This window comes from Phalaenopsis equestris, unplaced genomic scaffold (assembly GCF_001263595.1).
Source record: "Phalaenopsis equestris unplaced genomic scaffold, ASM126359v1 Scaffold000692, whole genome shotgun sequence".
In the NCBI taxonomy this organism is placed as follows: Eukaryota; Viridiplantae; Streptophyta; class Magnoliopsida; order Asparagales; family Orchidaceae; genus Phalaenopsis; species Phalaenopsis equestris.
The window spans coordinates 427,353-449,647 of NW_018165132.1; the positions used below are offsets into that span (position 1 = coordinate 427,353).

Genomic DNA, 22,295 nt, shown 5'->3' on the forward strand with positions numbered 1-22,295 from the left:
CAAACTTGCAACCTTACGGAGTAGCATCTCGAAAGCCTTGATTATGAAGGACATTTTATTTTCATATTGCAATCCAAAAATTTACATTCATACTAAATTTTAAATCATATTTTTAATTTTTGCCAAAATTTAATAGCCAATCACATGAATTTAATAAATTAAAAAAAAAATACACAAATATTAATTTATACCTTTGTAAATATTTTATTCTATTTTTCCTAAGCTGACGTTTGAACTTGTGACCCGAAATTACAAGGGCGTGTACTTTTATAGGTCTCCTCCAACAGCTCACCCGCGCCTTCATGGAGTTGAGGGACCTATCCCCCATCCCTCCCTCTGGGAATTTACCTCTTCTTTGTCTCTTCTAACTTATTTTAGATTCAAATCTGCAGTCTCCGATTCCAGTTTTGAAAATTTTAGGTCAGAGATCCTTCCTTGAATGCACAGTGAAGCAGCTGTGGCGGCAGCATGGACGGGTTTGCAGGCATGAGGAAGGTGGCATCGCGCTGCTCCATGGCGGAGGAGGACGACGATCTAGACCTCGCTCGGTTGCTGGACAAGCCGAAGGTCAACATAGAACGCCAGAGATCCTTCGATGAGAGATCGCACAGTGAGCTTTCTATAAACATTCGGGCGATTGATGGCTTCGAGAGCATGTATTCTCCCGGCGGAATGAGGTCCGGCTTGAATACGCCGGCGTGGTCGGCGAAGAACTCGTTCGAAACACACCCTGCGATTGCGGAGGCTTGGGAAGCACTTCGACGCTCGGTGGTTTACTTCCGTGGTCAGCGGGTCGGAACGATCGCGGCTTTTGATCATGCCTCTGAGGAAGTCCTAAATTATGATCAGGTTTGAAATGGATTCTAGTTCTTCGACGACTGCTACTTCATTTTTTTTTTCTTTGTTGATGATGCTGAATTCTGAACTGCTTTGCGATTTTTTAGGGTTTTTTTTTTTGGCTGCAGGCAGGATTATACTCAAGTAGGAATTGGTGAATCCTATAAATCCAGATTTAGTAAATTACTTTATCATTTGAGGAATCATGAAAGACAATTTTCTTAGATTGATTGGATCTTTAGGTCACTCGATTAAAATGAGATTTATTAAATACTTGATTTGATCAATAATGAGACTTGCATTAGATTAAGTCAAAAGTTGAGCTGAATTTATCACGACGATAGGATTTAAAATCCGTAAATTCAATTTTGCAGGACTTGTGGGATGAGTGAGATTTCAAATTGGTTTATCTTTTTAGTGAACATTATTTTTCCAAAAAAAATTAAGTCAGAAGCTGTTCTTCTTATGCTTATGACTTGTCCTAACATGTGATTTACTATGCGTGCAGGTGTTTGTTCGTGATTTTGTACCGAGTGCGCTCGCATTTTTAATGAACGGCGAGCCGGAAATTGTAAAAAATTTTCTCCTTAAAACTCTCCTTCTTCAAGGCTGGGAAAAGAAAGTTGACCGATTCCAACTTGGGGCAGGTGTCATGCCAGCAAGCTTTAAGGTTCTTCATGATCCTCATAGGGAAGTTGACACTATAGTTGCTGATTTTGGTGAGAGTGCAATAGGTAGAGTTGCACCAGTTGACTCTGGATTCTGGTGGATTATTCTGTTGCGTGCATATACGAAGTCAACGGGCGATCTCTCACTCGCTGAAACTCCAGAATGTCAGAAGGGAATGAGGCTTATATTAACTTTGTGCTTATCAGAGGGATTCGACACATTCCCAACCTTACTTTGTGCGGATGGATGCTCAATGATAGATAGAAGGATGGTAAGAACTAGCACACTTCCTTCTCTTTTTTTTTCTAAATGTGCTGTATTATGAAAGATTCAGAGTTTTGAGCAATTAAAAATATACAAGTTAAACCTTCCATTTTTCACTATGATTTTGCATTCTAATGATTTTTTTAAATTAATTTCTTGTTTTGCCTTGGTTAACTTTTTTTCTTTTTGCTTAGTTTTTGATGTCTTGAAAACTATATAGTTTCTATATGAAATCTTGAACCTGTGAGATACTATTTTTCTCTCTTTATGACTCATTTGGTTGCATGTTGACTGAAGGCATGTTATAGAAAATATTAATTTTATTTTTATTCATTATTCTCGCAAATGTGAAATTGTCAATTTTGAGGCTTTTTGAAGCTGTTTTTTGAGTTTAAAGTAATAATGATTTCTAATTACAGCCATCCAAATGGTTGAATCATGGAAATTCATTTTCTCTTTTTTAAATATGATAGAGAGCTTAAAATTTTTTCTCCTTTACTTTTTGGTCAGTTTATAGTTTCGGCATAGTAGCAATTGCGGGCAACTTAACAAATAGCGGGTGCCATAATAACCATGGGCATGATAGTAAACTGTAGTTATTGCAACAAATGAGTATAAGGAAGATTTCGGATAGGAGTTTTGCATACTAGGAAAACTCAGCCATTCCTCTTATTGCTTGTTCTCATCATCACATTAAAAGAACTGTATCGGATCAACATTATTAAGAAAAAGCTTTATTCATCTTATAAGCTTTCCACACTTTCATTTTTTAATCATACTTTAGCATCAGAGCTCTAGTTCAAACCCATTGGATTTTTTTTCATGGTTAAATTCAGAATTAAGAAGGATACTCTTAGCAATTCCATGCATCCTACGGATTCTGATTGTGAGTAGTGCTGGTGTATAACTAGAGGTGTTCTTAGTATGAATGAACAGATATCCAAGCAAAAACCTGATCACATGGCTATGTTGGAGGAACAAATGGTCATAATCATTGCTATTTTTGAAGATCTTGTTGTATTAACATCTGCTTTGCCAAGCAAAAGCTGGAGCCACTTCATTGAGATGAAATAGATGAAATTGAGGCAACAGATATTTTGTTTTAGCATCTCTAAGTGTGTCATAGTTTATGATTATCTAGATAAAAAAAGCTATTTTCGCTTGTTTGGAATTCTTTTCAGACGCATTAATATGATGAAATTTACAATATAAAAGTTATGTTTGTCAATTTGACATGGAGTTGCAAATATTGTTAGAATTTTATTATATCCCCTTAGGCTTGAAGAGAAAAGTGGATTTGATGACAAATTTGAAGTCATATAACCTGCAAAATGTATAAAAGTGCATAATGAAATTTATAATGCAGGCAACTGCTCTTGTTGATTTAAAAATTTGTATTTAAAAAATATGCAGCAAAGTTTCTTGAAAGCCTTCACACAAAATTGAAGCTTTTTTCTTGATGTTGGCATCTTTGAAGCTAGTGCAAAAATTATAACTCTTGAGGAAAGAAACATTACTTTTTCCTGTGGGCTCCAAAAATTCATGACCGCTTCCCAAGGACAACTCTGAATATTATTTTATTTTAATCGTTGAGAGAGCTTTAGAGGGTCGAATTTTTAGAAGGCGGATTGGATTATAGATAAGACACCACCCTCTTTTAGCGAGGACTTTTTGATGTGTGGTTTGAGGTTTCTCATAGGCACAAACCCCTATGGTTCATTACCCCTCCTGATGACAGGTGAGCACTTTCGATTAAGGCTAGTTCTTAAAAATTTAGAATTGAATAAATAATAGCAACGGACTCTGGATTTAAATTGTAAAATTCATCATTTGAAGCTTAAAGCAGATGATAGGGGAATGAAAGACTAAACCCAATCAAAATCTCATGGTTCTGTCATCCCGGTCCGTCATGATCCTTGATCTACTTAGTAGAGGAGGTAGTAATCCGACATAAGGATTCTTATCAACAACTATGTGTTACGTCGTTCAAGAGATCTTTGTAGATCTGGGATGGATGATTGTCTAAGGAGACAAATCTAAGTTGACCTTAGCTAATAAAATACTTGATATCAATAAATTATTCTCTTATGATTCACAACTCAAATGGTAGAAAACCATTGGGGAACACCGTAATATAATAATGTCATTTGGCTGCAACCACCCGATCAGAGGACTCTGGTTATACCCGTTATTTTGTGGTGTCATTTAGCGGCGAAACCACGTGGACAGAGGACTTGGGTCACGTTCTTACTAGTATGCAATTGTCTTGGTTGTGAATATAGAGATATAGTTGATATGAAATCCACTCTTTGTGAGCTAAAGTCAATAAAAAATTTGTCACCCTCAATAAACTATTGCGGGGGTAGATGAGATTTATCTTTAAGTCTTCAATGATTGAATTTTAGCTTGAATATTAGTTGGTTCTTTGAAAATTTTAATTTTAAAAATTGATACATCCGGTTGAAATCTTAGGTCAACATGATTATCATTAGGGAATTGTTATCTTAAACCCTGTTTATTCTGTCCTGCTTACAAAGAGTCGGGTTGAGTAGAGGAGGCAAGTTTGGCTAACCAGTTAACTCGGCCAAATCCGCTCGGCTCATCTATTCAACCGAATAACTCAATGAGTGAATTTAGTAGGCCAATTTGGTTAACCTTCTAAGAGGACCAATTTGATGCATCTAGTTGTTAATGGTATACTTCCCACCACTTTGACATTTATATTCATTATTTTTTTTATAGCGTATAATGTAACATATTTTGGCCAACACAAATTTATTAAAAGGAGAGGTTATCCCAAGATACAAGTAGCGATTTGTTGAACTTTCTCCTTAAACCACTTCATACTTTGTAGAATCTTGAGTAGTTTTTCCTCTCTATCAGCATTGTTTTTCTAGTTTTTTTTTTCTCATAGCTCTTGGCTAGTTTGTTGGGTTTGTGGAGCTGAAGCACCGACACAGATGACTGAGTACCCGGCGCTTAAGCGCCGGGTTGTGGGCACTCAAGCGCTCGCTTGGACGCAACATAGTGGAGGTGGCACATGGGCACCTACGTGCCCAATATTGGGTGTTTGCTACAGTAAGCTTGGCGCTTAGGTGCCAAGTTCGGGCACCTATGCGCTCGGGGCAATTTTTCATGATCTTTGGTTTAATGGTGAATTTTAATGTCGTGGAGGATAAGTTTCTGTGCAAGATTTTTTTGACAAGTTTCTGGTGAAGTAGAGAAGTGTCGGAGAGGAGGTTGTTTGTGATATCGACCTGTGTTTCTCTCGTCGGATTAGAGTAATAAGAGTTTGAAGCTTGGTCTTGTAAGTTTCTTTGAGTGCGGAGAGTAATTGAGTGTGTTCTCTGTAAATTTTGATTTTAACAGTGGACGTTTTTTGGTGGTGTGACTCCGATGTTTTTCCCGCCTCGGGTTTTTCCATGTTAAATTCTTGTGTCTTTTTTTCTGGTTTGCTTTGTTGTGCTAGTGTTCGTAAGTTTGTTCTGATTTTTCTCGAATCTACTTGATCCTAGTTTGTGGTGTGGTTTAGGTTTTTAATTGAGTCTAAGACCCGGTGAATTTAGAAGGGGATTTTCTTAGTTATTTTCTCAACAAGTAGTATCAGCACAATGTTCGACTCGGGTGGGAGCAATGGTTGATAAAGTAAGGTTTAAAGTGGGGAAGTTCAATGGAAAGAACTTCGCATTTTGGAAGATGCAAGTGGAGGATCTGTTGTATCAGAAAAAGGTTATACTTGCAACTACAAGGAATTACAAGGAAGTTTGAGCCTATGCCTATTAAAGAATGTGAAGTGGTGGATCGAATGACATTAGGTTTGTCCGGTTGTCACTTTCCTTATTTGTTGCGTTCAACATTGTAAATGCGAAAACTATAGTGGATCTCATGTCGTCACTGATCAAGATGCATGAAAAATCTTCTGCTTCCAATAAGATTTTTCTGATAAAGAAGCTATTCAATATGAAGATGGTGGAAGACAGTTTAGTGGCAGAACATTTGAATAATTTCAATACTGTGACGAGCTAGTTGTGTTTTGTGGGGATCTCGTTTGATGATGAGGTCAGAGCATTGGTGATATTATCTTCATTGTCAGATAGTTGGAATGATTTGGTCACGTCAGTGAGCAATTCTTAAGGAAATTCAAAGTTAAACTTCAATGATATTGCAGGTCTGATGTTGAATGAAGATTTTCATAGAAAAAACAATACAACAACAACAAAGCCTTAATCCCACTATGTGGGGTCGGCTAACATGAATCCTTTTTCTCCATTGCGTCCTATTTAGTGTCATATTTTCATTTAGTTCTAGTAAATTAAGATCGTTTTTTCACAATAAGCCCAAGTCTTCTGAGGTCTACCTCTGCCTTTCTTAACACAAATCGAATCTAAAACATCTACTCTCCTGATCGGATCATCAGATGGTCGACGTTTAATGTGACCAAACCATCAAAGCCTGCTTTCTCTAATTTTGTCCTTCACGGGAGTTACACCAACCCTATCACGGATATATTCATTTCGCATTTTGTCTCTAAGTGTAAAGCCACTCATCCACCTAATCATTCTCATCTCGGCAACACTTAACATATTATTATGCTTCTCTTTTAAAGGCCAACATTCAGCGCCATAGAGCATTGCAGGTCTCACCATCGTCTCATAAAATTTTCCTTTAAGTCTAAGCGGTACTTTTATATCACACAAAAGGCCTGAAGCATTCCTTTACTTCAACCAACCAACTTGAATTCTACTATTAACATCGCCATCTATATCACCATCGCTTTGAACAACGGACCCAAGATATCTAAATTGTTCACACCTTTTAATAATTTGATCACCCAAAGTCACACTTCTGTCACTAGAGCTACTACTAAAGTTACATTCATAGAAAAACAATGAATGATGAATTTTTAGGTTCTGCTTTGAATGTTGATAATAAAGAAAAGAATCTGGACAAGAATACAGGCAGAGGCAGATTCAAGTCCAAGAGAGGAAAACCTAAATGAAGCAGAGGAGAATGCTGGAACTTAGGAAAGGAATCTCTCTTGGATAATAGATTTAGGTGTCTTTTTTCATGCGAGCCCCAATAAAGAGGAGTATAAAAAATACACTTAAAGTGATTTGTGAAAAGTTTATATGGGGGATAACAAGACCAATATCGTAGGAAAGGATGATGTTGATACTAGGCTGCCAAACATGTTCCAAGTTTGAAGAGAAATTTCTTCTCTGTGAGCAAGCTGACAAAGTTGGGACTCGTGAATATTTACACAGGTGATTCGTGGAAGGTGACTAGGGGCACTGGTGTTGACTCGGGGCAACATTGAAGACACCCTTTATTTGATTAATGAAATCACTGATTTCGTTGATGTGGTTGGAACCAGGGTGGATTCAGGTTATGGTCTGCCATATGAGTAAGAAAGGTATGAAGTCTCTACTTTTTAAAAATAAGCTTTGATGTTTGAACTAGTTGATCTGGATTTCTATAAAAATTGTATATATGACAAGCAGAATGTTTTTTCTCTAAGAGCGTGTCAGTAGTAAAATTAAAGAAATTGGAGTTAGTCTATACTGATGTATGAGGCTCTACTCGAGTTCAGTCCATTGGAGGTTCGGGTTATTTTGTCACGTTTATTGATGATCACACGAGAAAAGTATTGATTTATTTTTTAAATTAGAATTCTGATGTATTTGAAGTCTTTAAGAAGTGTAAGGTTATGGTAGAAAATGAGACATATTTGAAGTTGAAGTATGTCATATCAAATAATGAGGGTTCGTACCGTGATCCGATGTTTATGAATTTTTGTGCTACAGAGGGGGTCTGACATGAGTTCATTGTCCCAAGGACATCGCAGCGAAATAGTGTGGTTGAGCGCATGAACTGAACAATCACGGAGCATGCTAGGAGCATGAGATTGTATGCAGGCTTGCCAAATCAGTTTTGGGTTGAAGCAGTAAATACTGCAATTAATTTGATTAATCGCAGTCCATCAGTACCTTTGGAGGAAGGCTCAATTGAAGAAGTATGGAGTGACAAAAATGTAAATCTACCTTATTTAAGAGTATTTGGGTGTTCTGCATATGTGCATATTGATGCATGGTTCAGAAGCAAGTTTGACTCGGAATCTGTGAAGTGTGCCTTCATTGGATGCAACTCAGATAAGTTTGGGTATAAGTTATGGGATTATGAGAATCAGAAATTCATCAGGAACATGGATGGCGCTTTTAATAAAACGGAGATGCACAAGGTCAGAGTTAAAACTCAAGACAACCCATTAGCAACTTCTGAATAGTTTAAATATGTTGAGATAGAAGACATTGGTGATCAGGAAGTTGGAGAAAAAAGTGGTGCTCAACTTAACGGAGCACTGAAAGTTTCTTAGTCATCTGCTACTGAAGTCAGGAGATCCAACAGAGCGATATGACCTGTACACATGTATTATCCTTCATTACTCTGTTTGCTACTAACTGATACTGGTGAATCAGAGTACTTTGAGGAGACCACTCAAGTTGAAGATTTAAAGGAGTGAGAGCATGACATGGATAAGGAAATGCAATCTTTGGAGTCAAATCAGATTTGGTATTTGACGCATTACCAAATGACAAAAGAGCACCACACAACAAATGAGTCTACAGGCTCAAAGAGTATTCAGGTGGTAGCAAACGCTACAAGGTAAGACTTATTGTGAAAGTTTTCCAGTAGAAGGAAGGAGTAGATTATACAAAGTTCTTTTCTCCATTGGTAAAGATGACAACTATTAGGGTTGTACTGAGTCTGGTAGCAGAGGATAATCTACATCTGGAGCAAAATGGATATAAAAACAACTTTCCTACATGGAAATCTAGAGGAGGAGCTATACATGGTGCAACCACAAGATTATAAGGTTTTAGGCAAAGAAGGTTTTGTCTACAGATTGAAGAAGAGCCTCTATGGCTTAAAGCAGGCTCCGAGACAGTGGTACGGGAGGTTTGACAGGTTCATGTCAGACAACAAGTACATGAGGTGTTAGACAGACCATTGTTGCTTCATCAAACACATCGGTAATTGTTATATCTTGTTTTTCTTGTACGTGGATGACATGCTGATTGCAAGAGCAGATATGGAGAAAATCAAAGACTTGAAAAATAGTTATCAAGTGAGTTCGAGATTAAGAATTTAGGTCTAACCAAAAAGATCCTTAGGATGAGAATCAACAAGGACAGGAGTGCAAAAACACTGAAGTTGTTTAAGATAGATTATGCCGAGAAGATCCCACAGAGGTTCATCATGGGAGACGCAAAATCAGTTTGCACCACCTTAGTTAGTCCGTTCAAACTATCTAAAGAGCTATCGCCTAACGCTGAAGCAGAGCAGGCATTCATGGAGATAACTTTGTATGTTTTAACAGTTAGAAGTTTGATGTACATAATGATTTGTACTAAGTCAGATATTGCATATGCAGTGAGAGTGGTCAACAGGTAAATGGGCTATTCAGACATACATTATTGGGAGACAATGAAGTGGATTATCAGTTTTTTCAGGGGAATAATCAACATGATACTTTGTTATGAAAGTGCGGGGATTAGTACAAAGATTTGTAAATTCAGATGTGACAGGAGATGTGGATAGTAGGAGAAGTTGAGGCATATCTTTACATTGGGGAATACATCGGTAAGTTGGGTTTCCAAGTTGCAGAAGTTCATTGCACTTTCAACTATAGAGACAGAATATATTGCTATCACTGAGGCTAGCAAGAAGTTGATTTGTCTACAGAGTTTCATGGCAGAATTGGGCAAGTAGCAGGGATTAGAAAACTTCACTATGATTGTATAAATGTGATTCATCTTCTAAGAATGCAGTTTTTCTTGCCATGACGAAACACATTCAGCTTAGGTATCATTTCATTCGCTCTCTTCTAGAAGATTGACAGTTGTTCCCGGTGAAGATACACAGCTAAGAATCCTGCCGACTTGTTGGCGAAGACAGTGATTGTTGAGAAACAGAAGCTATGATTGACTTTAGTTGGGTTTCATGATGGTTGAAACTGGGGGTGAGCCATTCAACGGTACGTGACTATGAAGGCGATTCAGATGGAAGTGCAGGTACAGATGACTGGTGTTGGATGTTATCATCTCCAAGTGGGAGTGTTGGGTTTTTGGAGCCAAAGCATCCACACGGATGACCGAGCACCTGGTTGCGGGCGCTCCATCCCCCACTTGGGCACAACACAGTGAAGGGGGTGCATGGCGCCCAATATTGGGTGCTTGGTCCAGTAAGCTTGGCGCTTAGGCGCCAAGTCCGAGCACCTATTCGCCCGGAGCAGTTTTTTCACGATCTTTGTTTCAAGGGCTGAATTTTAATGCCTTAAAGGATATAAGTTTCTGTGCGAGATTTCTTCGACAAGTTCCTGGTGAAGGAGTGAAGTTTCAGAGAGGAGGATTTATGTGATTTCGATGTGCGTTTCTCGCATCGGATTGAAGCAGAAAGAGTTTAGAGTGAGGTCTTGTAAGTTTTTTCGAGTGAGGAGACGAAATTGAGTGTGTTCTCTGGAAACTCTCTGATTTTCATAGTGGAAGTTTCCTGGTGGTATGACTAGTTTTTTCTTATTCTCGAGTTTTTCCACGTTATATTATTGTGTCATTTTTTTTTGTTTGCTTTGTTGTGCTTCAGTTAGTAAGTTTGTTCCGGTTTTTCTCGAATCAACGTGATCCAATTCCGTGGTGTGGTTAAGATTTCTAATTGAGTCTAAACCCCGATGAATTTTAAAGGGGATTCTTCTGAGTTGTTTTCTCAACCTAGGTAGTGTGAGTCCATAGATAATCTAGGATCTAACATTCTCACATATGTATTGAGCGTGTATCATACTACAAATTCAACTAGAAGTCTTTCACAGAGAACTTAATAACAGAGAACTTTGTCAACTTGGAGTACATCAGGAGTATTTAGTGCAGCAGATTAACGGATTGAATGAACATATGATGACAATAATTCAAGAAACATTAGAGAATGTGCTAACGGTGACACTGTGTGTTCAAATGTCACTTGATTTTTTGCAAGCGGTGGTAACCGAAGGAGAATACCAACTGCTATACCGGTAACACGTAGCTTCGCTTTTCACTCAGAAGAAAAAGAAGTGAAACTTATTACTTTGACAGCGAAGGCTCTATTTTATTTGATCATTTGAGAGAGGAAAAAAGACAGGTTGTACAAAAGAGGAAGCAACCACCAGAGAATGCATTCTCTAGAGAGATCGTAGAAGCTGAGCTGTTAGAGAAATTTAAGATTCATTTTCTAGAATCTTATAAAGTGTGATTTGTTCCTACAGATTAGTAGCATTGTTCAAATTTGTAGCATGTCTACCGAGGATCAATGACTCATTGAAATGCCACCTGTTCTTCATAGTTATGAGAGGCTCTTTACAAGCTCAATTGTTTATCACTTGGAGTCATTAATTCTTTCGCTCAGTTCAAGCACATATTTATTGAGCAATTCCGCAAAGCCGAAAGTCTACAGAAGAATTTGTCGGTTTTAGAGGGAATAGCCACACAATTTGAGGATTCCAATGTGAGCCCGTAGAGCTCGCTTTATGATAAAAAATGTGAGATGTAATACATTAGTTGCTAATTCAGAGTTTTTGGATGCCGAATTAGCCTTTGTAACTAGTACTCAACGACAGCAACTAAATCCAAATGAAATTAATACACTGCCGAAAATGAATGAATACAATAGATGGATGAATTATTCGTTGCTACTCGTATTCAACCCAACAGCTAACTCCAAATAAGATTCTCTTTAAGTTTAGTTTAAAGGTCAGGTTCTAGGCTTGTACTTCTTGCCATTTTCACTTTTAGCCAATTTATTAGCCTGCAGTTGGACCTATAGCGGGTAGGGAAAATTAGCACACATTCGGCATGCAAAACAGCGTCTATCTTGCGGCTGGGCTCATTCCAGTTAACCTGCCACGCTAGCGGAAATTTCTATCCAAGTTTAGGAATTTAAGAGAACCCAAACTAATTGGAGGACAGAAAACTTTACGTAAGTTGATTTTTTTATTTAGGAACATCTAATTTTCCTTAAGTCTCTCAAATTCATGTTCCCTTAATTTATTGGCAGGAGAATCCAGCCACAACTAAGGTACTCAACCGGAAAATAGATTGACAATCTTATGGCAGACTCTATTAACTTTCTAGCCCTTAAATACTAAACTAGCCTTAATAAGAGAAAAGACAAAAAGAGAACTAAGATTAAAAAAATCATGAAGGAATACTTTTACTAAACTTTTAAACATATCAAGACGAATAGAAAAAGTGCTCTCATTTGTAAGAGAAAATGAGCTGAAACAGGGAGCCATGATTTAAAAGATAATTAAATTACTACTCTTTTTTTTCTCGATTGTTTTATCTTTTCTTACTTTGTCTTTGAAACCCCTTGTTTTATTTGAAGTTAAACCTATTATTAAAAGATAATTAAATTAGATTTGTAGATAGAGGATTCTAAAGGGAGAAAGGGGGAGATGTTTTAATTATAGGGAAATTTCCAATAAAGGATTTGTCGCTCCTTAAAATTTATGCTTGGATTAGAGCAAGTGAGAGAGAGAGAGAGAGATAGAGAGAGAGAGAGAGAGGCAGTCTGAAGAACAAGGAATATTTATATTCTAGAGCGAGGAGGAGGGAATTGTAAAGGCAATTTTAAGAGAGTTAGCAAGCATCTCCAATTTAATTCATCTTATTCCCATTTTAAAAAATTAGTGTTATGTTTAAACTAATGCAAAATGGAAACCGAAATAAGTACTAAAAATAGATAAATTTTATAATCTAATTTTAAAAAGCATTAAAATGAGAAATTTTGACATAAGATAATTAATAAATAAAGCATAATCTTAGTAATGATATTAGAACTAAATATAATTTAACTAGCTTTATTTGGATTCAACTTGGAATGGAATATTTTTATGAATCTGGTCTTACTTTTTTGGATCAGTTTTTTGTGCACTCCAAAGCATTTCTTGTGATTCCATCTACAATTATGTGTTCCATGTTGCAATTGTATGCACCGGTAATGAAAATGGAAGCATAGAGGCAGTAATATTAGGGGCATTTACATACATACCACCCAATTCCCATGTATTTACATATCTAACACCTAAACTTTGCTTTTTGCATTTATATCGCCCAAATCTTTCATATCATATAAAAAATATCACTATTCTAACTTCCGAAAAGTGAAATACACCTTTTCATATGTTGGTAAGCTGGCATATATGTAAAACATGAAGTCTAGTTGTTGGATATGTAAATCTTCCATAATATTATTCATAGCAATAGAAATCTCACCCAAAAAAGGGCGAACTATAAGTATAAAAGGATCCAAAGAGCTTCAATATAGTCCTAGATTCCCAATGTCAAACACTAGATTGAAATTTAAATTCACAAAGTAGATCAATCAAATAACTGTTTGAATGCACAGATTAATTGCCGTTCTTCCTCCAATAATGGTATTTGAACATAACCCTCTCTTTAACAGTCTTAAAAATTGTTTAGTGAATTGATAATTTATTAGTGCTCACGAGTTTTAATTTTGATCCATCTAATGTTTTCTTGTAAAATTCAATTTCATAGGGTGTTTATGGGTATCCTATCGAGATCCAAGCCCTTTTCTTCATGGCATTAAGGTGCGCTTTGATAATGCTCAAACATGATGCTGAGGGGAAGGAATGCGTTGAGCTAATCGTGAAGCGCTTGCATGCTCTGAGTTATCACATGAGGAGTTACTTTTGGATTGATTTTCAACAGCTGAACGACATATATCGTTTTAAAACAGAGGAGTATTCTCACACAGCTGTCAACAAATTTAATGTGATTCCTAACTCGATCCCAGAATGGGTTTTCGACTTTATGCCTAATCGTGGCGGATATTTTGTTGGAAATGTGAGTCCGGCAAGAATGGATTTCAGATGGTTTGCGTTGGGTAATTGCGTCGCTATTTTATCATCGCTCGCTACTCCGGAGCAGTCAATGGCTATAATGGACCTCATCGAAGCACGATGGGAAGAGCTAATTGGAGAAATGCCGATGAAGATTACTTATCCTGCTCTAGAGGGCCATGAATGGATGATTGTCACCGGATATGATCCGAAAAATACGAGATGGAGTTACCACAATGGAGGATCTTGGCCAGGTTTGAACATTTTCATCATTTGAATTTGATAAACGTTACATTTTTTTATCTTAGTTTTATGAATGTTGGAGCTTTTTTAAGGAGATCAAGCAGAAAAAAGCTCCCGGTTAAATATTTTTGACATTATCCATATTTTTTAAAGGAAAATTTGCATCCACACCACACAATTCTGATGTTTTTACATATCTGACACTTAAAATTTGCTTTTTATATTTATACCACCCAAATTTTTCATATCACATAAAACATGCCACCATTTTAACTTTAAAAGTGAAATATCCCTTTTTATGCGTTTAAAAATTGAAGTTTAGGTGTAGATAGGTAAATGCATAAGAATTGAGTGATATGCATGTAAATTTTCCTTTTTTTATTATCTCTAAATCTCCATTTTTTTCTTTCAAATGATGATACTGGTCATATCTAACCCCTGACCATTCCCCTTTGCCATTACTGTCATCAGCTATTTTTTAAAATCTGTATGTTCCAGAGCTGAATCCTCTAATAACACCTGGATTTGTTTGCCAAAATTGGTTCCATGATAGAAATTTGAAAAAAAAAAATGTGGTTATATATGGTTTTCTTGATTTATCCATGTCGTCGAGACATGTGGCTGATTAGGATTGAGTGTGGAAAACAGCCGTTATAGTTGTAGAAAATGTAAAGAACTTTTTTTATTAGTATACTCATTGTTATTATTGTCAAAACTATACACATAATTCAATTAAGTTACTTGTTTCAAGTAATTTTTTTTTTTAAAAACTCCTTATCTTTGAAAATATAATTGAAATTAAAGAATGAACCAAAAGCTTGAAAACTTTTAAAATTGTCGGAACAGAAACTCATGTCCCGACGATATCAAAACTACTGTCCCGTTATGGGATCACTTCTGGTTAATTTTTTTCATATTTTTGTTTAGATTTGTTTTGATTTTGAATTAAATCATGTTTGATTGTGATAGCTGACATATTTTCAAAAAATAAAAGTGATGCCAAACGGGCCTTAAATGTTCCCAAAACATGCTTGCATCAGAGCTCTTTTAAGTTTCCAGTACTATCTCTTCTATCAACCTCATATTTAAATCTTTAGATATTTGATCAAATGAAATGCTTTGGAATAATGATTTTGGAGAAAAGTGTCAAACTGGTCTCCTAACTTTCTGCAAGGAGATATTTTAGTTCTAGAGTTTATAAAAGTATCAATTTAATTCCTAAGCTCTTTTAATGAGAGCTAAATTAATCTTTTTATAGGACAATTTTAGCTCATTTTAAAGGAATGTGGGGATTAATTTCGCACTTTTATAGACTATCGAGACTAACATGACCCTTAGGGTATCATTTTGACACTTTTCTCACTGATTTTGCAACAGAAGCTCTATGTTTAAAAGAGACTAACACATGTAATTTTGGAAACTTTCTCCATTGTTACTCTACAGTGCTTCTGTGGCTGCTTACTGCAGCCTGCATCAAGACGGGCCGGCCTCAGATAGCTCGACGAGCGATCGAGCTCGCCGAGAGCCGGCTTCTGAAGGATGCTTGGCCGGAATATTATGACGGAACGCTCGGCAGGTTTATAGGAAAGCAGGCGAGGAAGTTCCAAACATGGTCGATTGCAGGCTATCTTGTGGCAAAGATGATGCTGGAAGACCCCTCACATTTGGGAATGATTTCCCTCGAGGAAGATAAGGCAATGAAGCCGCTCATTAAGAGATCTACTTCCTGGACGCGCTGAGAGTTTCAGATTGTAATTTTACCAAAGAATTGGGCTGTCTGGTATGATATAAAGTTCATAAACATCCTTTTTCTAGGGTGAGGTTTATAAATAATGAATTTAAGGTTGAGCTTTGTTCATAATAAAGTTTTACTGGTTCTTCATGAACTAAATGATAAACAGAGCCCAATGAAGGCGATTTGTTTCTATTTTTGTTTTTGTATTTGGAATGTTGGAGATCAAAACTGTATTTTTAATGCATCAGTGATTTTGTGGTGATTCAATGGAAATCAAAATCTGGCATAAATTACTCTTAAGATGGTGGAGTGGAGTTTATAAATTTGCACATCCGCTTGGTTTTGTATCAAATATGTCATCTACATGTCTGGTTAATATTGTTGTGTGCTAGAAAATTCGTGGCGACATAGTAGTATTTTAATGATTTAATGTTGCATAAAGATTCAACATAGATAAAAGAAAAGTAGTATGAGATCTCAAAATTTTTTAAGGGAAAAAAATCAGGAGGCTTGGGCTAGTCAAATTGATTCACTATGTAATTGTAAGTAAATATGTTCACTATTCTTTTTAATTAGAGAAGACGAAGTTATAAAGTTGATAAATACAGATGTGCAATAATATTTTAGTTATAATATTCTTAATTAGGTAATAAGAAATACGGTTCTTGGTTATAATAGTAATAATTGGTCACAAATGTCGTAGTTAGTTGTTACAGAGACAATTGTTGGTCATAAATGTTGTATTTTGTTGTTGCAATAACTACTGTAGTTAGTTGTTACAGAGACAATTGTTTGTCATAAATGTTGTATTTTGTTGTTGCAATAACTACACTTGGTCATAGAGGTTATGCTTGAAAATTGTAACAATAATAATTATTTACAAAGATCATAGTTGGTCGCTACGCAGACAAATGTTGGCAATCAAGACTGTGGTTGATGGTTGCAATGCTTGGCCATAGAGATCATAGTTGAAAATTATAATAATATTAGATAGCCACAAAAACTGTAGTAGGTTGCTGCAAAGGTTGTAGTTGGGCATAAAGGTTTTAGTCTCTGATTACAAAAGTGTCAGTTTGCCACAAATGTCATTGTTAGAAACTGTAACCAAAATAGTTATCATAAAAGGCCATAGTTGGTGGCTACAAAAGCAGTAGTTGGCCACAAAGACTTTAGTTGATGGTTGAAATAATATCATTTGGCTATAAAGGTCGTAGATGGAAGTTACAAAAATAGTAATTGGTCACAAATATCGTAGTTGACTGCTACAAAAATATTAGTTGGTCAATAGTTGCAAGCAGGGGTCGTTGGATGTCAGTGATCGGCAGCGACAGGTGATGACGACCTGCAATGTTCGCAGGTGACCGACTGGCAATGTCGATATTGGTCAGTGGCTACGGAGGTTTGTGGTTTTTTGTTAGGTCTTCAACAAATGTGTTATATGCAGCAACAATATTTGGAATACAACGGGTGTAAACAAGGTTTTTCGGTGGCAAGTGGTAGTCAACAACAAGTAGTGACTACCAACATTGGTTGATTGTGCCTGACATGCAGTTATTGATGTTGATTGGCATCTATGGAGGCTAACGATTATCACTAAGTCTTCAATGCATGTGTTACATACAACATCCATATTTAGAATGCAATGCCTGCATATAGTGGTCAACAGTGATACGTTGTGACGATCAGCGATGGTCGATGGTGGCCGACGGACAGTTGTAGACTGTGGGTGATGACTATAGATGTTAGGGTTATTGTTGGGTCTTCAGTAAATTTGTTAGACACAGCTGTCGTATTTGGAATACAATGATTGCAAACATAAGTCATTGGTAGGCAGTGGTCAGCGGTGCTGGCGGTAACAACCAACGGTGGTCGACAACTACGAAGGTCAGTAGTTATCAACGTGTCTTGTCCCCATAATAGGTTCTAGAATTTCCCTTCTTCTTTTCCTTATTTTTTTCCAAGTGAAGAGAGGAAGCCTATTTATAGCCTATTAGGAAGGGGCATTTTGGTCTTTTAGTGCATAACTTTCCTAATCGTTGATTGGACGGTCTCTATTGATCCCCCTTAATTATAGATAGTTGTTTAGTGATTTGGATGCCTTAATAACCTTAGACTTTAGCAATTTTGGACTCGTATGATTCATCTCATCAAAATATTCAATTTGCTATAAATATCTTAATTTTGGAGCTCATTTGATCATTTAATTGATGATATAAAGCCTCCAAATATGTATTAATGGATTGATCTTAGCTGGGTTGGACAAAGATTGAATCATTATAGTATAATTTGGTTCATCCTGCCAAGAAGGTCAATTTGATTATAAACTTACTAAAATTGGGGCCCGAATGATCTTGAATTTGAGTTTGAAAGATTCTTAAAAAATGATTGAGATTCATGATTGATAAAAAATTGTTAATGACACATCAGTTGCCCTTTATTTTCTGGTGATGTTGCTTTTATCGTCCGAAAATATGTAGCTAATACTGAAAAACATAACTTCAGACATTTCAAAAATTCATACTTTAAGGAGATTTGTGTTAATGTAAGTGCTCCATTGAAATTTGACCATGTTGTCGTTATGACCGAGCAATAATGATTCAGAGTAGGTTGGAAAATTATGGTTTGAAGATGATAATAGTGGTCGGGCAGTGGTGGTCTGGTGGTGGTGGTTTCCAGACAGTAGTGTTATAATAACAATGATGTTGGTAGCCGAGCAACGGTGGTCTGGCGGTGATGACAACTAGATGCTAGTGGTCCAGTAATGGCAAAGTTTGTGGTCGGGCAACAGTGGTCCAACAATGAATGCATGTGTGAGCAGGGGTATAGTGATGTGAGCAATGGTATTGAGGCGCGATAGTGATTGTTCACTTGTGTGTAGGGCATGAGTGAAGGTAAAGCACAAGAGTAGGGGGTGAGGTGGAGTGGGAAAGCTGGCGCACGGGGCATAGGCGCATGGAGGAGCAGGCCTGCGTGGTAATGGATGGTTAGCAAGCACGCTCAGATGCTTGTGAGCGTGGGGCATAAACTAGTTTAGCATGAGGGAACGTGAGACACATTAAGCATATGTGGAGTTGTTGCACGGACCATGTTAGCACGACTAAGGAATTTCTCTTGTGTGTTGCACAAGTGGCGGTGGGTGCTTCTGCGAGCTCGTTTGTGTGTGCTCCCGTAGGTTTCTTTAAGGAACTAAACTCTAAAAATTTAAATTTGGCACCCTTATTTTAATTTTTTGCCTATAAATAGGATCTTTAAGAGGGAAAGAAGCCACACCACTCCTCCCTAATTGAAGTGTCATCTGGGTTGTTATTTTCTTCCCCTTCCATGTTGTGGTTGCTTCTTCAACGTAGGTTATTATTGTATTTAATAGACACGTGTTGTTGTTGCATATTCGGATTTGGGTTGTTGTTGCCTTTTTTTGGTGTGGATTGTTGTTGTCATTTATGATGCTGGATGTTGTTGCTTTCGCTTTTCAATTGTTGTTGCCTTCTATAGGCTATTATTGCCCCCCCCACATTAAGGCTATTGTTTCTTTCTTCGACGTTTATGATGTTGGATGTTGTTGCTTTCGCTTTTCAATTGTTTTTGCCTTCTATAGGCTATTATTGTCCCCCCCACATTAAGGCTATTGTTTCTTTCTTCGACACAGGCTGATGTTGTCTTTCTCAGACTATTGTTGCCTCTCCAAATTGAGATTTTTGTTATCTACATTCATGTAGGATGTTGTTGTCTTCTCCTATCAAGATGTTTTTGTCAAATTCAAGTAGTTGTTGCTTGCCCAAGTTCAAGCAGTTGTTGGCCATCCAACTTCAGGTAATTATTTTCAAGTTCAGGCAATTGTTGCCTACTCAAATTCATGCATTTTTTGCTAAATTTAGGCAGTTTTGCTTACCCAAGTTCAAGTTGTTGATGCCAAATATACACACTTATAATTTAGGCAATTAATGTCTATCCTAATTCAAGTTGTTGTTGGCTCCTTACAATAAGACTGTTGTTATTCATGTAAGAATGTTGATTCCTTATACCTTGCCTTCAATGGAAAGCACAGTCATTACAAGTCTTGACAGGAATCCAATATATTTTAATTGAGATATTGCCCCCCGGTAGGAGCACAGTGACATCAAACTTTTTTGAGGCATACACCTTTTGAGATCTATTGAGTTTAATTGTATCCTTGAGGCTTACAATCTTCTAAGATTTTTTTAATGTTCTTGCTAACCTCTTTCTCTAATGAGAACTTTCTAGTGATAATAACCCTATCCACTACTAGCTTTACATCGAAACTATCTCATGGATGTGTCTTCCAAAGGTACGAGCAGAGACTGAGTATGCCATTAAGAGTGTTAAACATATATGAAGTTATTCATCAAAGTATTAATCGACAACATTAACCCATAAGAAAGAGGTCACAAGAAATTTTTCAAAATTGCTTAACCTATCTAAGATTATATATATATATATATATATATATATATAAGATAACATGAAAAATACACCAAAATATGTTTCACTATATATATATATATATATATATATAAGATAACATGAAAAATCCACCAAAATATGTTTAACCAACTTGATGTCATTTGTATATAAGAAGGCATGAGAAATTCACTAAGGATATTTGGTGGATTCGATGTCATTTGTATATAAGAAGCCATAAATAATCCACCAAGGATGTTTGATCGACTTGCGTTCATTTTTTATATAAGAAGCTATGAGAAATCCACCAATAATATTTGACCAATTCAAGATCATTTGTATATAAGCATTCAAGAATAATCTGCTAAAGATGTTTTAACAATTTGAGAGCCTTTGCTTTCTGCAATATAGGGGACCACATACAAGAGTTTTAAAATTTCCCATCACTTATGGTTGAACATAACTTCAATGAATACTATATCACCCCGCGGGATGAAAATATTACCCTACGATGGATCTACACATGAAGTAACTGCTCCATCAATCTGCGTGGCTACAAAAACTAGCTTTTCCCCTACCTAAAATGATAAATTTTTTTAAGTCGGGGTTATGGTATCCCTAAGGTGGAAAATCCCTCGAGTAAATTACATCTTAAAAAATATTTTTTTCCTAAAAACTCTTGATTAAAATAGTGGCCAATCATTTTTATAGATTAAAATGATAGATATCAAGACTGGTATTTGAAATTTGAAAAGAGAATGTCTGAAATTTGGAATAATTTTTCTTGGAAGCCAATGTTTGAGGAGTAAGGAGCATCAAATATTAGAATACCCAGATGTTACTCCAGTTTATCCTATAGTTGGGCTTTAATTTTGAAGTGAAGTGATGATTTTTGTTTGAGTTGAATAAATTTTTTGGAAGTTAGAGTTAGGACTTAAATTCAATAGAATGTGGCATAAAATTTTATAGAAAAAGTTGATCTTGTGGCAAAGACAATAAGATAACCTCATAACCTGTATTAAAGGTGAGTCTACCGATAAGATGGAGACTCAAACATAGGTAAAAGGTGGGATTTATGAGTTTAATTCCTACCAATGAATGAAGCCTAACCTGACTCTCCTAAACTTACAACCATCTTGGAATAGGCTACCAGCTAACACCTCTTATACTTTAAAAGCATGAGGCCAGTCACAAGTACTTTAAGAGTAATATGCTATAATTATTATAATAGATGCTTTGGGACTTACAGACTTATGACTTGATCCTAAGATTAAGTGGTCAGGGCAAATGTATTTTCCTCACTCAAATAGTTTGATATTTTAAATTTTAAATTTTAAGATTAAATATATGATGTCGCTCGGTCAAGCCAACTTAGAATGATGGTTTTGATCAATCAAAGCAATTGATCGAGAAAAGTTTATAACATTTTTTATAAGCGTGACTCTAGCTGTGTAGTGTAAGCTGTGAAAATATTATACAAGTCTTTATGTGATGCATGTCAGAAAAACTATTAAGTCTAAACAATACAAATCGCAATTTCACTCATTAAAAGTAGTGATCCTCACAGAACGAATCTCCCCTTTTGTGCAATGAGTGAATGCCCAAAGAGATGAAAAGTATATACAATATGATGCTTATCATAAGCAGATGATTCTCCTAATAGTTAAGTTTTCTAATTGAATTTTATTTAGGTTTTATAGTGATTATATGCATTCCAATATGATTCTGCTTGTGAATATGCATAACTTTTTTTTTGTAAGTTATGAGTTTTGTTATTTTGTTTTAGATATGAGTTGATTTTGTAGAAATTGAGTTAAAATTGTGTGTTGTGGAAAATCTCACATCCTAAGAGCATAACATAATTCAAGCTTAAGTAGGAACATAAGAACAAAATGAAACCTAAAAAAATAGATATCTCTAATTAACTTAAAGTATAAAAGAAAGCAGACAAATCAACCTAATTCTATAAATAAAATGGGATAGATAAATGTTGCCTTACACCCAAAAATAAGAGAAAATGGTACAACTGAGCATCTACCTCTCATACATCCCAACTTATACATATAGTATTCTAGTTGATGATTTGGCTTTTTGTGTAACTTTAGCTTGTGTTTTAGTAATTTGGGGGTTGTCATTGCTCTGTATTTTTATTGGGATTTGTTCTCGCTCTGTCATTTTATGTTGAGATTCATTCCCATTTTTGATGTTCATCTTTGTGTTGATGTTCGTCCTTGC

At 36.2% G+C, this 22,295-nt stretch overlaps 1 protein-coding gene across 1 annotated transcript; it reads left to right on the forward strand.

The window, feature by feature from the left end:
- Positions 1–257: 257 nt before the first annotated feature.
- LOC110030271 (probable alkaline/neutral invertase D) lies at positions 258–15,920 on the forward strand. The gene is made up of 4 exons (XM_020732906.1): positions 258–849; positions 1,346–1,777; positions 13,359–13,917; positions 15,350–15,920. The coding sequence occupies exons 1-4, from the start codon at positions 469–471 to the stop codon at positions 15,643–15,645; spliced, it is 1,668 nt and encodes a 555-aa protein (XP_020588565.1). The 5' UTR covers positions 258–468; the 3' UTR covers positions 15,646–15,920.
- Positions 15,921–22,295: the final 6,375 nt, after the last annotated feature.

Coding starts and splice junctions, on each gene's coding strand:
- LOC110030271 (XM_020732906.1), top strand. CDS start 469: ATGGACGGGTTTGCAGGCATGAGGAAGGTGGCATCGCGCTGCTCCATG. Junction 850..1,345: donor AAGTCCTAAATTATGATCAG/GTTTGAAATGGA, acceptor CTATGCGTGCAG/GTGTTTGTTCGTGATTTTGT. Junction 13,918..15,349: donor CAATGGAGGATCTTGGCCAG/GTTTGAACATTT, acceptor GTTACTCTACAG/TGCTTCTGTGGCTGCTTACT.